General features: G+C 36.1%; 1 protein-coding gene across 1 annotated transcript; it reads right to left on the reverse strand.

Annotated features, from left to right (window-relative positions):
- Positions 1-1,200: 1,200 nt before the first annotated feature.
- Positions 1,201-18,694, reverse strand: LOC129792682 (GTP-binding protein Rhes-like). Its single transcript, XM_055831995.1, has 3 exons — positions 18,326-18,694; positions 2,038-2,542; positions 1,201-1,971 (listed from the first exon to the last, which is right to left on the reverse strand). The coding sequence occupies exons 2-3, from the start codon at positions 2,422-2,424 to the stop codon at positions 1,645-1,647; spliced, it is 714 nt and encodes a 237-aa protein (XP_055687970.1). The 5' UTR covers positions 2,425-2,542; positions 18,326-18,694; the 3' UTR covers positions 1,201-1,644.
- Positions 18,695-20,594: the final 1,900 nt, after the last annotated feature.

A 20,594-nucleotide genomic window follows, 5' to 3' on the forward strand; every position in this document is an offset into this window, starting at 1 on the left:
GTGGAGAGATTTTGGAGGGAAACGACCTCGTGGTGAAGACAAAAGCACGTGCTCTGGTTTGAGATATAATTATTTTAATGCAAATTCCAATTTAAATGGGGGATAAATTGGCTTTATACGACATATCGGGGAGGGGGGATGAATTATTACTAAATCTACACCACTAGTTTTGACAAATAAATTAATATTGTATTACAACTACATTACCTAATAGCTATGGCTTAAATGCAAATTCAATCATACTCTCCGCAGCACATCCAAAAATCCTCTACAATTAGAAATGCTAACAATTTCTAACATTATTCAGCACGCATCCCCCGCCAATTCAGGTGGGGGACATTTGAGACAATAATCCTACGAAACGCGACCTTGTCGGGATGATTAAAGTCTATTTGTTTGAATTTTCTTCTTGTGGTCTTTGCCCATGGGGTGCTCCAAATAACTTTAATTTCTCTTTAATTGGTAGGTTTTTTTTTTAAATTTTAATGAGAAAACTTTCAGTTTAACGAACACTGAAAATGGTTTAATATTAAAAGTTTAAAATTAATCTTTTGTTTTTCCTTAAATAAAAAAAAATTAATTTAATCTTAGAGAAAGTAAGAAAGTTTTGTTCAGATTTTGATCATTTTTTCTGTTCTTAGAAAGTCATTGTATTAAAATTCTTGGATTAATGAACTAATTATATTTTTTTTCTATTCGTTTCTCTTCTTTTTAAGATTAACAAACTTAATTTAAATGAAAACATGAAACCTTTGATCCGATTTTGATAATTCTATTTCTGGTTTTGGAAGGTTCTTACATTAATCTTCTTGACTTCAACAACAATTCATATTTTTTCTCTTCTTTTTTTTTTTAAAGATTCAAATGGATTCAAAAAAAGTCTTTTGATTTGCGAAAAAAAGAATTGTGTTCCGATTTTAATAATTTTTTTCGTTCTTAGAACTTTCTTTCACTAAAATTCTACATTGTTTATTAAAAAAAATTATTGATTTTTTTATATATATTTTTTTACATATCTATGCATAGCTGATTAGAATGAAAATAAAATAAATAAAGAATGAAAAATAAATAAATATAATTCATAATAAATAAATATTTTAAAAATTCCTCACAGTGAGAGTCTCTATATAATTTTTATTTATCCATTTATTTAGTAAACATTTTATTTCATTTATTAATTCTATTACAACAGCCTATATTTTTTCTACTTTGTTTTCAATGTAATGTATTTTCTCAATCCGAAATGGCCATAAGTAAACAAGTTTTCTTTTAAAAATAATAAAAAAAAATTAAATTTGAATAAAAAATCTTTCAAAAAGCGATTTAACATTGAGATAAAAATTGAAACACTTTTGGAGCACCCTGTTGAGTCTAATCCATTATTTTTATGTACTTTTTTTTTACCCAAAGCTGCCCTGGAGATGTGCGTCTCTCCCTTTTACTGGTATATTCATTTTTTTATTTTATTTTCTTTTTGTATTTGCGTAAATCTTAATTTCAAAATATGGTTTCTTTTTGCTTTTTTTTTGCTATCATCACCGAATTTTCCCCCGATAAGGCTCTGTTTTAGCAACGCAGTTCCTGCAATGAATGGCTGCTTGAAGCGATAGAACCACGTGGGTGCTACCACTGGTGTCATTCCGCCTACGCCACGGTGCAGGAGTGACGCTTCAGGGAATGCTTCGGCGTCGTAGAGACCTTCCCATTGTGCTGTGTTGCATACGACGGTAGCGACTGTCGGCGTCGTCGTACGGCTGGACTGAGATTGTACCGAATTTTAGCTTGGGCGAGGAGCTCCTTGAAGACATCCACGATCCCTGTATTGTCCTTGGCACTTGCTTCCACGTACCCACACTCCCAGTCAACAGTGGCAATTGTCTCGGTGAGCTCACGTGGTAGCTTCCGTTCCTTCAAGTCCGCCTTGTTAGCCACTATCACGATTGGTACCCGGAAACCTCGAGCTTCGATGATCTGCCATGAAAAGGATTTTATATTTAAATAAATCTTCCTTCAATGAATTTTCTAATTTTTTCTTACCTGTTCTCTAAGGCGTTCAACTTCCTTCCACGATTCCTCCTCATCCACGGAGAAGACAAGAATAAAGGCGCCCCCTGTTGATATGGACAGAGCACGCATGGCTGGAAATTGGTAAGCACCCGATGTGTCCAGGATATCGAGTGTGAGGGCAGCCCCATCGGGTAGTTCGTACTCCCCACGATGGAGCTCCTCGACGGTTTGTCTGTAGCGCGCCAGGTATTTGTCATAGAGAAATTGAGAGATTATTGAGGATTTCCCCACGCGTGCGGCCCCCATCATGACAACCCGATGGTGCTCCTTCCGCCTAATTGGTGAACACTCAGCCTTGGGACTCCTCATAACAGTCACAAGGGACGGCAGCCGTAGCCTCTGGCACGGTCCAGGCATTTTCGTCTTCTGTGTTGTCTCAGATTTTTTTTTCTTTTCGAGAAATTTCTACCTCGATTGACTTCTCAGCAACGCCAATCAGTTCATTGCCCCGGCCAATCAATAGGGATGGAGTGTACTGGGAAGCAAATCAGATGGAAAAAAAGAGAGAATATTATTCCGATCACCTTCCACCCCCTAAGAAATCCACCCTCTCCCAATCCCTCGTATTGGGGGATGGGAGAAAAGGTCCCCCCGGAGCATTCACGTGACGAAAAGAAAATCAAATATGCGTGTCGCATTCGAGTGAATCCTGTAAATTCCAATATGTATAATATATCCACACAAGGAAGCTCACTGTGAGGCATTTCACCATTATTGCTCACAATGAGCGTCCCCCCATTTGATCCCATATATTGATGAATCTGTCCAAAAAGGAATCTCTTTGGAGAAAACAATGACCGAAAAGAGAGCAAATTGTTTAAAAAAAAAAGGAAGAAAAGAAACGCCTACACATATTAAGGATGAAATGCTGCTTAAGGGTGATAAGGGAAAGGTAAATAAGTGGAAAATTATGTGCCTATATATCTTAATAGTATATAAGTATTATGACGAGAAAAATGGATGTTTTATTTCCAATTTCATGGTAGTAGCTCTATTTTTAGTTTCAGTTAGTCGTTAAAGGATTCTTCGAAAAAGTTAAGGCAAAAGCCGAAATAAGATTAATAAAAATAAATGTAAAATTAGAAGTTTTTTCAATTTTCTCAATTTTAATTGTTACGTTTCGGAGATTTATGTCTTCTTCCTCAGGTACAAATTAGTTAAAGAACTTTGGGCATATTATTTTAATTTATCCTGCAGTATTATGAAAGCGGAGTCATTTACGGCTCTTCTTACAAAGACAGAAAACTTGAAAGATCACATTCCGTGTTTCTTTTTCCAAACATAGAAACTTAAGTTAACTACAGTCGTGTCTGCGTAGTAGGACCGTCGTCAAAAAAAACTTCTCCGCGGTAAAACGGCTTTAGAATAAGGAAATTTGCCTCCAGAATGGTAAAATTAGTATCATGCCTTTCCAATAGTACAAATTGCCCCACTCTGGAGGCAAATTTCCTTATTCTGAAGCCGTTTTACCGCGGAGAAGTTTTTTTGACGACGGTCCTACTACGCAGACACGACTGTATATTGTTAAAACAATTGAAGCCCATCAAATTTTTGTTTAGCCCAAAATTTAGTCAGAGAAATGTAAAAAAAAAAGTTTAAATAAAGTGTTTTTATTATTTTTCTTAAATAGAATATTCTTCTAATTTGTTGGAACTGTTTCCTTAATCTAGAAAAATCCGATCTTTTCATTTCACCTTCTTTTTTCTCTTAAAGGTTTTAGGGATACATCCACCCCTCATTCAAAGGATTTTTCTCATAATAATTCATCATGAAAGCTTGAAAATAAATATCAACGCACAGTTTAATCCGTATTCGGGAAGAAACATTTTTTAAAAATTAATTTTAATATCTAATTCCTTGGATTCCTTGAATAACTAATGATTAAACGACACAATGACGGAGAATTAAAAAAAAACTTTCCTAATACTCAAACAGTTTAATAGTTTGAATTACAAAATACCTGTAAAGGATTCCCTAGAAAATGATTTAAAAAATTAGAATTACTTTAGAAGATAATTCAACTGTATTAAAAGCAAAATTCCTCAAAAGCTCTCTCTAGAAAATTCTACTCAGTCTCTATTCAGCAGCCAATTGCGCCATATTTTGTAGGATTTTTTTTCTGAGAATTTTCATCACATTTCCCCATCTTTCCCCGTGAGGATTTTCATTTCAAGGCATAGTATTTTTTTTGTGAAATTGTAATCTCTGAACGCAACAAGTTTAATTTAAATTTCAAATGCACTCAACGATATTAATTACATCGTGATCCTGAGATCAAAATAATTTATCTGGGGCACGAAGCGTGTCCTGTTGAAAATTAAATCATGATAGATAGGCCCGGTATACTTCCGCATAAGCCTAAATATATTAATTATATCATGTAGCAGGAGCTATTAATTTCACACGAAATGTCCGCCACGTGAAATTCTACTCTTTCACCCACAAAAGTGTGGTGGTGGGTAGGTTTTTGTGGTGAGGCTTTTCGCGGTTTGAGTGGGGGCGCGCTGTAAAGTACTGCATCGCAAAAAAGGATCACGAATGTGGTATGTGGGGGTGGATGAGGGCAGCGGATTTCGGGGTGTGCAGAGTTCAATGTCCTTGCTGGGTGCGTAATGGGGTTGATGGATTGATTATTGCCATTTTATGCTCTCGTACTCGCCTACATCTGTCGATGCTCCGCCACTTGTGTTTTATATTTCCGCCAAATGTAAACCCAATCGGAAATCGGAGCACCGCGCGAGGCCCCCTCTAGAGTTTTCGGGGGAAGAGATGACAAGAAAAAGGGAGGCAATAAAAGGCACTTCTCATGGTGCGCGTGCTACTCAAGTCGATGGATGATGAATGAACCGTTGGCGGTGTTTGCATTTTTTGGGGTCAGATTTCGCACAGCACAGACCCGTGGAACGGGGGGACACAAAACGCCTCTTCCAGAATGAAAAAAAAAGAAAAATGTAAAATATATACTTAAAAGGTTCTCTGGCCTTAAACGGGCGTGAGATGAGAGACCTTCTGGCAAATATTTGCACACAACGACAGCCACTGAAGGAGCTTCTTGTCTGTTTCTTGCACTTAAACTCCTTCGTGTTTTCCCTTCGCACACTCTGGGGCGCTATGATGGGGGGCTCACAAAGGGTGGCGATCAAAATCAAAATGTGCGGTGAAATGTACAGGAGAATTTCGCCTCAAGCATATATAGCTTTAACCTTTGATATTTACTCTCGTCACTTGCTGTTCTTCATCTTTTTTTAAGTCATCCCCAACATTGGCTAAAATTTTACTTTCTCAGGAACAAAGAAGCAGCATCCCCAACACTTTAACGTTTTTTCTTCTACTTTCAAATACTGGAGAGCTTTTTATTGCCATGGCAGACGCACAAAACTCAATGGATTGGGTAATTTTGGCGTTCTCACAGAGAGAGAGGGAAAAATCCCATCCTCATCCCCTTTGGTAAATAATGAGCAAGAACATCCCCTTAAATGCATTATAAAGACACACCGTGTGCTACACATAAAATTGCAATTACCATCGACACGCATTTCATTTCTCTTGTCTTTAATGTTTAAATAAAATTATGCTGAAATGAGATTGTAAAGAAAGCTCGCACGGGGAAAAGCTGTGAAGAGGTATATAGCAATTAATCGTTTGAGAAAAATTTCAAGGAGATGCAAAAGCTTTAATTCGTTCTGATTTGAAGAGAAAATTGGTTAAAATCGGTTAAGAAAATTTGTTTAAATGTATTGAAATTTAAATCAACCTAAAGCTCTGTGATTTAATAGATAACTTAGACAAAACGCTCTTATTGGCTTTCTTCCTCTACATCACATCTAGCTGGAGTCTCGATGTAAGGATAATTTGAACAGAGTTCCAAAAAGGACGTTGAAAACCTTTTTACAAAAATAAGATACCTACTTCATGAAATTCTATGTAAAAAGTTTCCGATTTTATTCGAGTAATTTGTAGGCCTGATGAAGAATGAATAAAACCTCTGAATGGCCGTTTGAGATACTGCTAAAGGTCATAAACCCTGCTCTCCCACATCTTTGTAAAAAATTAATAGAATTTATGCATCCAACAGAAGCTTTTACCTTTCACCCAATTCCTAAATCAATCACAAGATTTCTTCCTTAAGAGATTACTTTACTATTCCCGTGGACCCCTCGCGTCTTTCACCTGTTATATATGTATGTCTCCCCCATGGAAAACCGGAAGGTGATGTGGATGGATTTCCTGGGCGATGACATCGAAAGATTTGGAGACAAATCAACATAATGGAAGCAATTCCCCCCCCCCTGAAAAGCTCTCTCCCATTATTTCGTACTCGTGTACAATCAATAATTTTCCGTAATTGCCTGTCAATAGCCAGAAAAGCTCACTTTGTCTCTTTTACCTTCATCTCCTGGAAGACGCCAAAACTTTCGAGCAAAGTGTCAACGACCTCCATCTACTAGATGATATTTAAATGTCGCTCCTCCACATTAGAACGTACAACAGGGAGATATACAAAAAGCCCCTTTCCTATGGAGTTCAATGAGCTTTTCCTTCGACAATCCGGATACCCAAGGAAAAAATTGAACTTCTTGTACGTTGTTACAACAACACCCCAATATGGGAAAATGGGGGTTCTTCTGTGTGTAAAGTTTAAGGGTGAGTGGTAAAGAGGATTAAAATCCATCCCTATTGCGGGTACGTCGAGGTGTCATGTGAGCTAAAATCGTTAATCACGGGCACACCCCTTAATGAATGGTTTTTGCGTGCACTCCGTAGCAGCTGAGTCCATTGATTACAATTATTTACAGACATCTTCCTACTGGAAGAGCATTCCCGAGGATTAAGCGCCCGTCGTACCGTACAAGAAATATAATGAAAATTTCAATGAAACCACTCAAGTTGACCGCACACGTGATTAATTGATGTGAAGAGCAATGGGGAAGGATCTTAAACCACGTGTGCGGCGTACAGTTCCAGCTCTAATTATCACTTTCTTGGAGTTTATTCACCTTTTGAGGAACTTTGTTTAACTTGCTTAATCATAAATTAAGATTTTCTTACTTTGGCCTACGCAAACTGAATTAATTTTGCTTTTTTGTGAAGAAAACTATGAAGAGCTTCGTGAAGGAGGGAAAAAATCAATTTAGATTTCTGTGGATTTTACTCTTTAGTCGTTCTTTTGCATCACTTTTTTTTGTGAATGTGTGGAAGCTTCGGAAGCTTTCATGCACTCCAAAGTTTTCATCCAAGTTTTCAGAGTTTTCGAAAAATCGTGTAAAAAAGGATGTTCTTCAAATCAGAATCTTTCCATTGGAAAATGTGTTCATAAAGGAAATATTCATGAAAATTTTCCAATTTCTTTTATCTTCATTGGACAATATTAATTATTAATTCAATACCCCATATTTCCATAAAATAAAAACTTTAAAGTAATTTTAATTTTAAATTGTAATGGATTTTTTGGCAAAAAGAATTTCCCGCATTGTTCCAAATTCCTTCCCCTCGTTTTACCCCAATTCTTCGTCGCTCTAAAATTTTAACACTTCATGACGTCAATCCGCAATGGATTACTCGACTGGAATTTCTTCACGAGGGGCTAGGGGATTTTCCATTTTTACGAGGCTTTCCCGACGAATTTTCACTCAATTGATTCATTTAGGAGGGCAATTGTGTGGGGATTGTAGGTCGATTGTATGTTAATAGAGCTCAAATAGACTGTGCAATTGTGTCGTAAATTTCCATCCTGATAAGGCGACCTCATATGATGCTGGTGAAGATGTGGGATCCTCGTGTGGAATGGGGGGGATGCGTGACCCAAAAAGTGCTCCCGGATGGAGTAAAAATCTGGCAGGACGACCTTGTTGACTGTGTGGTAAAAACATTCCCATCAATCACGTTGAGGTTCATTCAATATTTGGACATTTATCATGTGCTCGCGTTGATTTTTTTTTCAACACTATCTCCTACATCTTCCCCCATCGAGCCGCAAATTGCCCTTATCTCCCGTCTGGTGTTGTACGAGGAAATTGATAGAGGAAATGGCAATCAATTGATTAAGATCCAGGCCAATTTACTCACACGCACAACTGCGGGAATCTCACACATCCTGCCCAGATGGGGGAGGAAAGTGTTTGCAGGACAAAAAAAGGAGCCTTTTCTTCTTCTCCAAATGGGAACACTTTGGGGTAAGCTGCGGGAGGGGGGGGGGGTGGAATTTCCTTTCATGGCGCGCGACCTAGTTTAAGTCAAATGTACGAGGGATTCCCACATAAGGGGGCGCATAGAGAAAAAAAAAGAAGGAACAGCAATAAAGACTAAAAGTTGCGTCTTGGCCCAATTCTTTTCTCCTCCTCCAAATAAGGGAATTCCGCAAACCCCAACCCATCATGTAATGCAAATAGGGGGAGCAATAAAGAATTGCGGAGAGATTATGAATAACTCACAAACGCCAGGATATTCGTGCCCCAGATCTCACCATCCTGCGTCATCAATTACAAGGATCTCGGGATGGCAAATGGGAGACACATTTGTGGTTTGTGCGCCTCTTTTTTTTCCAACCATCCCCAACATCACAATATTAACCCCTTTTTCCACACCGCACAATGCTCCATATTCTCTGGAAATTCATTGTGCCAGCATACGTGAAGTTATTTGAGCTTTTACACTGAGCTTTGGCAGCCAGTTCTGGGTCTTTGATCTCAATCACAGAAAAGAGACCAAGGCAAACGCCATCCTGCTTGCCAAGAAGTTTTAAAATTGATTGCTTTGCGTTTGTATTGAACTCATTTGGATGGATGGATTTTTATTCTTTTCCATTCAATTTTTGCCGTTTTGGAAATTCATGCAGAAATGGATTGAAAAAGTAGAAAAGTTCTGTGAAAAGTTTATGTATAATTCAATGCAAACAGTTAACAATTTGTTTCAAATACTTTTTGATTAATTTCTTATTGTTTAAAAGGAGTGTATTCATTGTAGTATAGAAAAATCATTAATTTGATTAGAGAAGATTTTATTAAAAAATATATATTTCGAAAGTTCATAAAGTGGTTTGAAAATAATCATTTTCCTTAGAATTATGCCTCATACCCCAAAGTTTAATAGACTATCATAAATAATAAATATTATTCAAGCTGACTTACTTCCTCTTTCTACCTCCACATAATCTTTCATATTTATTTCTCAATAATTTTAATGCCAATCCTACGGGGCTGCAATACCGGGAAATGTAATCATTCTCCGACCCCTTCCCACACAGTGTAAGAGGTTTATTTTTGAATTGAACCTCGACAGGGTGCAGTAACCCCAATTATTCTCCAGGGAGACAATTCAAGACAATTTACGTACCCCTAAGTGTGTTCAATTTCCTCACTTTTTCATCCCTCTCCCCATGGGATCGCTTTTATGCATAAAAAATGTACAATAAAGAAGAATCCCAAAACTTCCGCCACAAGACGCTTTTCTATGAAGAAGATTCAATCTGCGGTTTGTTGACTTTCTCCTATACCCCCCTAAAACATTCCACTTCATCAACTCCCCCCACTCCACTAACCACACGTCACATACAATTGAATTGCGAGGTGCTGGCACAAGAAACTCCAAGAACAACCCTGAAGAGTTTCCGTATCGTGGAATTTGCTTTTGTTATATGTGAAAACCCTCAAAAATTTGCACCATATTTTCTCCCTCCAATAGGACAATGTAGGTGCGACAGAGGGTGGGAGCAGGGGTGGAAATGGGGGTGAAAGCGGAGGTATTGACGAATTCAGTGAGTAAAAAATAGAAAAATTTTCACTCCGCATTTGCTGGAAAAAAATGATTGTGTACGGACTTTTCTCTCCGTGTATGAATCCCCACCGAGTTTGTGGATAAAAATATTTTTAAGTGAATGCGAAAGTGCATTGGCCTCCATTCCGCATCCCTTTCTGGATGCCAAAAACAACCCCCCTCCTGTCGTCACGGTGGTGCACCCGCATGAAGCACTCAATTGAGACGCCTCCTTGGCGACTGACCAGTACTCGGGAGGGAGAACAATGATTGCGTTTCCAGGACATGACATGGGGTCACAGTGGGGTGGGGGAAGGGAAAAATGGGGAAGTAGGACGCCCCGAATATTACGATGCGTTCTCGCTGGCATGCCGCTGAATGGGGTCAGATAAAATGGAAAATAGCGACAAAAGGAGCCAAAAAAAATCTTGATTGATGTAGCCAGGTCAGCATGGCAAATCCACCAACACTGTGTGAAGCAATAGAGTTTACATTGTGATTTTCAAATTAAATTAACCTGCCAATATATGTCTGTTTTTTTCCTCTCAATACGTTGAATTTTTCCTAGAGGAATGTCCGTGGGGGGTTAATCAATTTATTCTGAGAATTTACACAAAGCATTTTTTTTTCAAAATTTCTATTGTTTTCTCTCTATAAATTAATTAATATATAGAACAAAAAAAAACAGGGGGAGAATTAGGTTTGCAATTGACACGCAAAAAAAATCATTTTTTGTCAAATAGATTCAATGGAAAATATTTGTATGCTTTATGTTTAATTTTTTATGAGCTCTTTGAAGCTTTTTCGAAGCTTTCACAAAAGCTTGTGAAATTTTGGAAATGTCACAGAAGCATACTTATGAGTATCGTTTAACTGGGTGTAAAATTCAATAAATTCTAAAGGTCATAAAAGCACGTTATACCCAGCTCTTGATTAAGGGGTACTTTAGTACAAAATGTAATTAGTGTGCGTCAATACATGGAGTTTGGTTTATTTTACACATTAGATATTTATAATTCAGAGTAGTTATTATGTAGTAATTTTCCTCATTAATTTTTATTTAGCAAATAAATATTAATTTGTGTGTCTGTCTCATTGGAAATTATCAGCATTTTTTGCAATTTTCCAATCGAAGCTTTTCAATCATTCAACGTGCACTTAACTTTCGAAGGACTTTCTGCATTAATTATGAATTAAAAGTCTGGCGGAACAATAAAAGCCTTGAACAACCTTCCCTTTTAATTAACCACCACCACCCTCCCCTCTTCACCATATTTTACATCACAATTACCACCCAATGAACTGATGCAACATTTCCAATGCATTTTCACATTTCCTCAAAACGGTGCGATATTTAATTACAATACAATTTCCTTGAACAAATTTCTTCCCTTGATTACCTTTTGTTGCTGTGAACACACAATATTATAAAAGCTGGGAAAGCCTCGAAAGTTTTCCGATGATGCACAAAGTGAAATGGAAAGGATTTATCAAAGGAACTTTACCTCTATTTGATTTTTTTTTCCTACAAAAAGAGAAGGAGAGCTTTTTGCCAGTTTAGCAGTAAAACTTTCATTTTATAGAGACAAAATGAATAAAATGCGCGGACTTTGTGGAATTTCGGGGAATCCGAGCTTTTTCCTTTGTCTTTCACATCATTATTGCTCGCCATTTCTTAATTAATGACGGAAGTTCATTAGGAGAAAAATTCAACAAGGGAAGGAGCGGAGAAGGACGCGAAAAGGAATCCCCGAGTGGTATATTTCTTGTGCAAGCGCTGCAAAAATCCACACGGGGAGAAAGTTCTCGATGTAGAAGTGAAAGAGATCTAATCAAATCAAAAAATTCTTTTTAGTCATCCTTTTAGCAATGAATCTTTTCCACTTGAGAGCTCAGAAGATTTTCAAAGCGTATTCACGTCGTTTTCCTCGTGTCAACTTGTGGTTTTTCTACGCCACGAGCCAATGAATACTTTCAAAAACACGACGTTTTATACGGAGAGTGAAAGCCAAACCCTCCAAGACGTTTTTCCATCCACACAAAATGGGAATGGAGGGAAAACTTCTATATTGGCACTCTTCGTATGCTAATTTAACTTTCCCCCGTACCAAAGTCAATTTTCACAGCGTGTTCTCTCTTAATTCCCCGGGATATTTTCTCATCTTAGGGTGTGTGCAGAGTAAAAAAAAATATATTCCATATCGATTGATTGAAAAGGAGCTTTCTATATTTATATTGATTTTTTTCCAAAGAAATTTAATGAATATTTTCTAGACGAATTTCCAGGAAAAGTCACACAGCATGAAATAAATCTCAGTATTATTTTACCGGGAGTATTATACTTATAGATTCAATCTGCTTCACTTTCTCTTTTTCGCCTTGTCAATTGGAATTTAATCAGACGATTGAAGGCAGATTGGAGAGATTAATTGGTCCGAAATCCCCAAAAGCAAATAAAGAAAAAAACACCGCCACCCCGGTAAAGGGAAATTGTCCGAAATAGAGCCAATTTATTCAATTAAAAACCCTTTACAGCCCTGACACAGAAATAAAAATATATTATTTTGTTGTAAAAGAGAACAAAATCCCTCAGTTAACCTACATCGTATTAAATTTATTTTAATGTAGATAATTTTGATTCGATTAATATTTCATTTTAATCACCCAATTATTTAGCTTTAATGCATTTTTCTTTAATGACAAAAGATAATTTTTCATTCAATTCAAGAAAAAAACAAAACAATTTAAGCAGGACCTTAAGTTCATTCTTATATTCACTTTGTGTAAAACCATATTTCAGTCATTGAGCATGGATTGACAATGATTTCATTTAAATATCAGCTCCTATATTCCCTTAAAGGTTATTGAGAAATTCCCATTAATGATTATTGCAACATCCTTTATATCCCATTGGATCATAATCTTGTTCCTAATGATTTTCTTACAAAAGATATACTACGTCTTAGCATTGTATTGAAAGAATTTGGATAGTTTAGTCATACCGACTACTGTGGCAGTTAAAAGAACGAGTTGTTTGTTTAAAAAAAATTGAATAAAGATGTTAAGTTGTTTCTTCATATTTGTACTCTTTTACACAACTACTGTATCTTTTCGTAATAATTCTGATTGCAGTAAATTAATAGGGGATAATCTACTGAAATATCCTTCCTATTGGTGGTATCCAGTATTTTTTCATGAATTTTCCATACCAGTACGACACAAAGTAAAAGCCATGGCATCAGATGCAAATATTCAAACAGCAGCATGTTGGAAATTTCAAGTTAAAATGGAAAATGGTTTAGTTTTCCTAGAAATAGACAGGAAAGAACAAAGGAAGATTTGCGGTGAAAAATTAGATGAATGCACGGTGAATGAAAGAACTTATCCACGACACAGTAATTTTACTCCTGATGCACTAAACTCTACGAGAAATATTATTATTAAGCAAAGTGAAGATTTTATTGCTATTATGGAGTGCAATATTTGGCTTGGTAATAAATCAACAACACCTCGATTTTACAAAGACTTTGCAATTTCAATTGGAAGTCGCAAAAAACCGTCCAATGAAAATCTATCAATGGAAAATTTTTCAAAAAATCTAACTGACTTTATGAATCTAGTTCATATCCTGAAAAATAGGGTGTCAATTGGAAACCATTTTATGCATAATAAGACAAAAACTAAATGCATGAATGAATGCATAAATTATTTTTGTGAAAAACCTGTGCAAATCTCTTATCAATATATGTACTTAATTTTTATAGTTGTGAGCAGCCTTCTTTTTGCCATTTTTATGCTTTGTAAATATTTATGCAAAGGCAGATTTTTGAAAATTGTTACAATTTCTAATTCAATATGAAATACGCTGGATTGAGTAAGACCTTTAAGGAATCATCCTCCCTCACTGTCTTTGGCTAATAAACAGCATAATGTTTCGATGTGGCGACGAGCCGAATTGTAAGGTTTCATGTAAAAATTGTTAACATTTATTTATGTTTAAAATATACAGAACTGTAATGCTTGGTAATCTCTGAATCTATTTTATTTAATTTAAAAGCTAAAAAGAACCTGCAGTGGGGACGCCTGGTCAAACCATGCGATTTTTTGCAGAGTGCTTCTACCTTTATTTCTTTTGCATTTCACTTCATCCGTTATTATTTTTAAACGTAAAAAATGGATATAAGAGAATGTTTTTCTTTAGGAATACTTTTCCGTTTTCAAGAGAATTACTCAAATAAAAAAAATTATCAAATATAAACAATGAATTTAATTTATTGTGAAGTATTTTGTTAACTAAATACCTCCCGTACGTAACCTTGCATACTTTCCCCCGACACACCGACACTTTTGCAGCCTATTCTTGGAAAATTGCGTGTCATAAAATTAAATTTGAATTGGGGTATGGAAGTCGGGTGGATTTCCATAATGTGAAGAAGACGCACTCAATTAAGATTTCACCGTGAATTGAGAAAATATTGGGAATTAAGAGAATTTTCCACGCCACCCCCTCCCGCTGAATGCTGAAGCAACACGTGCGCGCATAACGACGTGAGAGTCTTCCTCCCGTACCCCATGATGCGACGGAAGAAAGGTGAATAAATTGTATTTTGGCAATGGAAGTTCTGCGGGAAAGGAAGAAAATGTAGGTATGAAGAAAAGAAAATGATGGGTGTTGGAAAAATGGAATATTATGAGGTGAAACGGTGGCCATGGGGATTGAAGGAGGGATAAAAACCTCATGATTGAGAATAAAATCATATTCTTCAAATCACCCATCCATATATGAGATTTATCTCGACCCCATCATAAGGTTGGGGTAGTCGTACCGGTCGTACCCTATTATTGACACCCTTTTACACCTTAGAGCAGATTTTTTTTCACTCTATCCTTGGCCATACTTCTCGAAGGGGTTTCCAAGTAAACATTTGTGAAGGATTTCTCCGAAGGATTTGTGATTGTGTATTAAATGATATCAAATTACTTGTTAACTTTTTACTACCTACCTTCAGTTTAATTTATGATGTGAAAATATGGCTATTTTTTCAAAGTTTTTCAAAGTTAATTATTTTTCTGAATCATGGGAAATAATATTCAAAGAACATATTTTTTTGCAAAATCAGTTAAAAATTTTTCTGTAAGTAAGTTTTTCATAGATCGACGAATAAAGTCCTTTTAAAATGAAATTGAAAAAAAAACTTCTAATTAATCTTTCAAATCAAAACTTGATTTTTTAAGCATTTTACGAATATTCTTTGAAAAAATTAAGACCCAAAGTCAACAAAAGTAATTTTATTAAAAAGAACTCTAAGCTACAGAACTTATCCGCCCCTCATCCCTGGAGGAATCATATACCAACGCACCTTGAAAAATGCGATGAGATGTTTTGGAAGAGACAGAAAGGGTCAGACGGCATGTCCTTTAGACGCAAAGCAAGATTGAATCGTGTCGGAGATTTCCATTGAAGATCATCCACACCTTGAACGTGACTAAATAAAATGAATGGCGAGAGGATGCCAAGCCTACCAAACACCTGCTTCTGTTCGAAAACTCTGTCCTCAATAATCACATTCGCACAGATATGGGGTGCGTTAATTGCGTTTCCCCCAACTCCCATCGTGTGCCATGGCGAATCCTCCGCACATGAGAGTAAAATACACACCTATGTATATACATACAACAGTTTGATATTTCTCCGGAAAGCTCGGCAAAAGAAAACTTTGGAAAGTTAAGGGTGCAAAAACGAGGAGGCAAAGATCGCACGAAAATTTTCTTACAAGACGGAGGCAATTTAATTTATCCGCAAAATCGACTTATTTTTAGCAAAAAGAAAACTCTCGCACAAGATTTTCTTGATGTGGAGCAAATCGATCTATTTTGAGAGGTGCTCCCACAACCTCCATGAGCAATTGTGTCTGGGGGACGATAAACAACTTTTCGCAGCCCAGTTGTCCGCACAACCTGGCAAAGGGCAGAAAAAAAAGCTCAACATAAAAATGATAGAGTGATGTGGAAGGTAAATAATAAAATTTACATGGAGCTTTAACCTTCCATTTGATTTCCGTGCCAAGGCTTTTGAACTGCACGACTTTGCCCCAAGCCACGAAGGGGACTGTGTGTGGGGGTGCACATAGTAAAATTTGCACTTGCAATGCAATCTACCAGTGTGGAGTTTTATCACACGTTTAGAGGTGATGGCGGAGGCCTTCTAACACAGCAAGCACATCAAAGAAAACACATATTTTACCCTTCGGGTGTTGTGGGGGTAAAAAAAACTTTCACTATTGCAGAGCGAATGCAATTAACCTGGCAAGTGACGCAACAAAACATTGCTAGAGCTTTTTATCATAAAACATCACAGCAATGATAATTACCAAGAATCGTTCAAGCAGAAAATCACCAACTAATTACAGAAAATTCATTGTAAAACTTTTTACGCAATATCCACATCAATATTATCAATAACATTTGCTTTTGGTTTTTCGAATTAATAATACATCGCGAAGCTTTTCAAGTTCTGAGAAAATATTTACTTATAACGGTTATTAATTACCGAATCTCCGAATAAGAGTATAAAATGTATTTAAAGGCGGGAATGAAGAAGTTTTCCGAGGAAACTCTTCAATGCCATTATGAAAGGAAATACCGAGTCATGATCAACAAAATTAACATCTTAACGTTTGAATAAGTAAAGAAGATTTATGCCAAGTAATAGGTCTTTAAACTATTTTCCTATTAACCTATAAATTAAATAAACTCATGATGAAACTTCTTAAATAGGTAATTTAAAATACAATTTTATTGGGAAATTAATTAGTTTCAATACACTGAAAAAACAGTTTGTGCTTCGACTGTCGGTTTTACATACTTTTCTAAGCAGTAAAATGTCGAATTTGGTACTTGAAAAGTTAAAATTCTTTCAGTGTAGATACATTAATAGAAATTCATCCCACTTTTGATTTAATTCACCTTTATTTAGGGGAATCATCAGGGATAATGGACGCCTCTTTATCAATTAAATAAATATGTGCATAAATCTAGCTATTAAGGTTTTAAAATTAAATCAGATTTAATCGGAACTGAAAGCATATTTTGATAATTTTATCAATTTAAAAGTTCTAAATGAAGGTACTTGGCAGTCTTTGCGTAACGAAACTCGAAAAAATATTTTTTAAAAATTATATTTAGCTCCTATTAAGCCTGAACTAAAAATAAAGTAAGGGCCGTTTTAAAAAATAAAAGCATAGTTTAAGCAACTTAGGCCTAGCATAAGAAATTTAGACCTAGCTTAAGACAAACTTGCTTGAGAAACTTACGCCGAACTTTTTAAATCATTTCACCCTAAATTGAGGTCTTTTCAGAAACGTTTTAAAAAAATTTACAAAATTTATTTTAAACACTAATTAAATAATTCAGCAAGTAATTGCAAATACAAACACTTCAACTTGCCGCATCTCTTACGAAAAGTTCCCGTTCAAATAATATTTGCTCAGAAATTTTCCTTTTTGAGTAAATTAAAAAGAAAAATGCAAATCTTCTCAATTAAAAATTCTGTGGATTTTCTCATAATTATCTCCATGTTAAACTGTTGCTTTTTCAAAACGATAAACGTTCTCTCAAAGCACTCACAAATGTACCAACAAAGGATTTTTGTGAATGATGTAACAAAGTTGCTAATTAGTCCCTTGGGAACAATAGAGTTTTCCCCCCACGTGCCTTACTTTGGAATAAATTTTCCAAAACGAGTGATAAATAAAACAAGAAAAGACAAATTGAATTTTTTTTCTGAATATTTCATGAGTTTATCCTAGAATTTCTTTTTGTGTTTTAAAATTTCATGAAAGAATGATTAAAGCGAAATCCATCGCATTTGCATAGGACACAATTGAGGGACTCGAAATGTGTTTTTTTCCACACTCAGGATTTTCTTTAGGGAACAGTGGGAAAAGCACAAAAAGGTAGACGACTAATTTTGCGCTTAAAGCTCTCCGTAGAGAGTGCTTCCACTTGGCATAGGTCAGCCGGAAAGTGTTGCGTTCGCATTAAAGCACAAAGGAGGAGTGGCGAGTGCGGTTTGTGTACATGAGAGCTTTCAGGTGAATGAGATTAAAGTGACTACCAGCGGTCTGCAGACCGTCTATTGCAGCCACATGGAAAATGATGCTCAAATACATGAAGATATAAACTCCTCCAAATGGAGCACTCAGTCGCGAGACATTCAATTTGCATTTGAGAGCAAAAGCTCATGAAAGCTTTAGCTATGTAGCACAATCTATATCACCCAAAATGCGTCCCTTGTGCATTTAATGCTTGTTTTAGAGCACTTGTGTCTCATATTTTACGGGCAACACCACAAATTTTCTCACAAGAATAAAATCATTTTATAAATTATGCACACAATATGGTTTGGAGAGTGGAGACTAATTTATGAATAATTAATTTATTAAAATAAAATGACCAAGAAAATGTTTAAAAGAAATTCAATAGATAGATTAAAAAATAAACTTACCGTCGATGCTCCTCAAAGTCCTTAATTAATTGCTGTTGCTGGCACTGTGTGTGTGTATTTAGTAGACTGTTTGGACACTTTTTTAAGTTTATTTTCTTTCAATTTATACGAGACACTTTTGGTAATTTTTTTTTCACGTTCTCGCTTTTTGCGAAAGTTCTTCTCAAATATTTACTTCAATTTCGCGTAAACACTCAACTGTGACACTCTTTTAATCTCTCTCTGGGAAAAAAAGAAGTGAGAACTGGCAAAAGCAGCCTTTCGGGATGTATCGAGAGTACAAGTACACTTGAGCAAGAGAAGATGAAGAAATTTACTCAAGATTTTCGACGAGGATGTGTGTTGAAGATTGGCAAAAGTGAAGAGAGTTCGCAGCGAAAAATCCAAGAGACGAGTGATGAGTGTCGGCGTGGAGACGTTGAATTTATACCCCAACACAGCATCCCTCAACTCAGACGCAGGAGCACGAGGATGCTCGAATCGCCGCCAGAAGTGTACGAGCACCACGCAAATTACATGTTAACATTTTTTTTTAAGGAAACGAATAAAAAAACATTCAAGCTTTCCGCTCCCTTCAACCAACCTCCAAAATAAAAAAAAATCCAAGACCTTTTTTTGAGCTATTCGCGGAAAGAAAAGAAAATCCCCCAAGGGGGTAATTTTTCCGCATATGTGTAGGGGGAAAAATTATGAGTTCAGCAACTCCTTGTTCAACACCCCGCCCCTCCTCGAAGCCCAACGAATTAAATTGCCATCAGTGGCTGCAAGGATTTACCAAAGTGTAATTGACTGGTTGATTGCTTAACAAATATGCTGCGATTACAGTTGCGAGAGGATACTATTCTGGGGAATTAATAAGGTGTGTAATGGTGGGATTGTGGGAGAAAGTAGTGAAAAAAAAAAATGTGGAAATTCTCTTCTATTAACTACACTGCATTTTATGTGCGGAAAATTCATTAAGAAATTTCAATTTAAAGACATTTTATGCTTTAATTTCTTTAAATTTTCATTTGAAAATCAATTTAAAAAATAAGAGAGCGAAAGCTTTTCTATTTCAGACAAAAGATTTAAAGTTTAGTATGTTGCAAAGCTTTTTTATATAAATATAGCGAAAGTTTATGCTCGAAAATTGGTCAAGCCGTTTAACCAATATTGACCGTTTAAACTCAATAGGATTCTTTCGCTATAAATCGAGAGCAGCTCGACCAATTTTGATCAAATTAAGCTTAAAAAAAAGGTTTCAAAAAGTCTTAAATATGTTTAGGACATTGTATCCTTTGATAAATGTTCACAGGAGACAATTAAATTCTCTCCTATGATTCTTGGAAAATTGATTAATGTTTTCATATTAAATATAGTAAATCTCACAATCATTTTAACTATGACGCCATGAACGTACAGAATTTCACTCACTCTATTTACCTTACTTTACAACATAATTCTATTTTTCTATAAATTATTACAAAAGCTGTTTTATACTCTACGTTTCCCTTTGTTAAGAACTTATGCAACAACTTTCTTTTGAACCATTTTATGAATAAACGATAAAGTAACAAAAATGTCAGTAAACTTGAATATATACCTAATCAAATCTCTGTGCGACATAGTTTCATGATTAGGGGCTTTCATTAATTGAGGAAGATTATTATCAAAAGATGTTTGTGTAAATGGTGACATACTTCAAAGGGATTCCATGAAAATTATATTTTGAAATTCAATTGAAAATTTCATGAGAATACCGTCCATGAAATTCGCATGAATCTCAATTGAAAAGGCGAAGAGCATTCAACGGTGCCATGTTGAAATTCGACAGGTGCTCTATGGGAATATTATTGAGGAAGCCCCTGAATGTGTCTCACGAGAGAAGAGATATGGTATCAAAACACGCGGAAGCATATCGCGCGGATGGCAATGGCAAAGGTCATGGTGGATTGAGGGTTCAGCACACGTGTGTATGATTAATATGGCGCGACAAAACGCGTCTCACAATCTTTGTGGTTCACGAGGGTGACGGGATTGTTGATTAAAATGCAAATAAACATGCGGACATACCAGCAAGGATTAAGCCCTGAAATCAATCCCGCACATCGCCGTGCCGCGAAAGGATTTCACACCAAACGCTGATGGGCGCGTATTAAAAACTCTCGTGCCGGTATTTTAATCCCAGAAACGTGTCAATCTTGTAATTTACTAACTATGTGTGCCTCTTTTGTACGCTATCTCTGGGGCCTGATTTAGCTTTTCCTTTTTTCGTCAACTCCCCCGCGAT

This window comes from Lutzomyia longipalpis, chromosome 3 (genome assembly GCF_024334085.1).
Source record: "Lutzomyia longipalpis isolate SR_M1_2022 chromosome 3, ASM2433408v1".
Taxonomy (NCBI): Eukaryota; Metazoa; Arthropoda; class Insecta; order Diptera; family Psychodidae; genus Lutzomyia; species Lutzomyia longipalpis.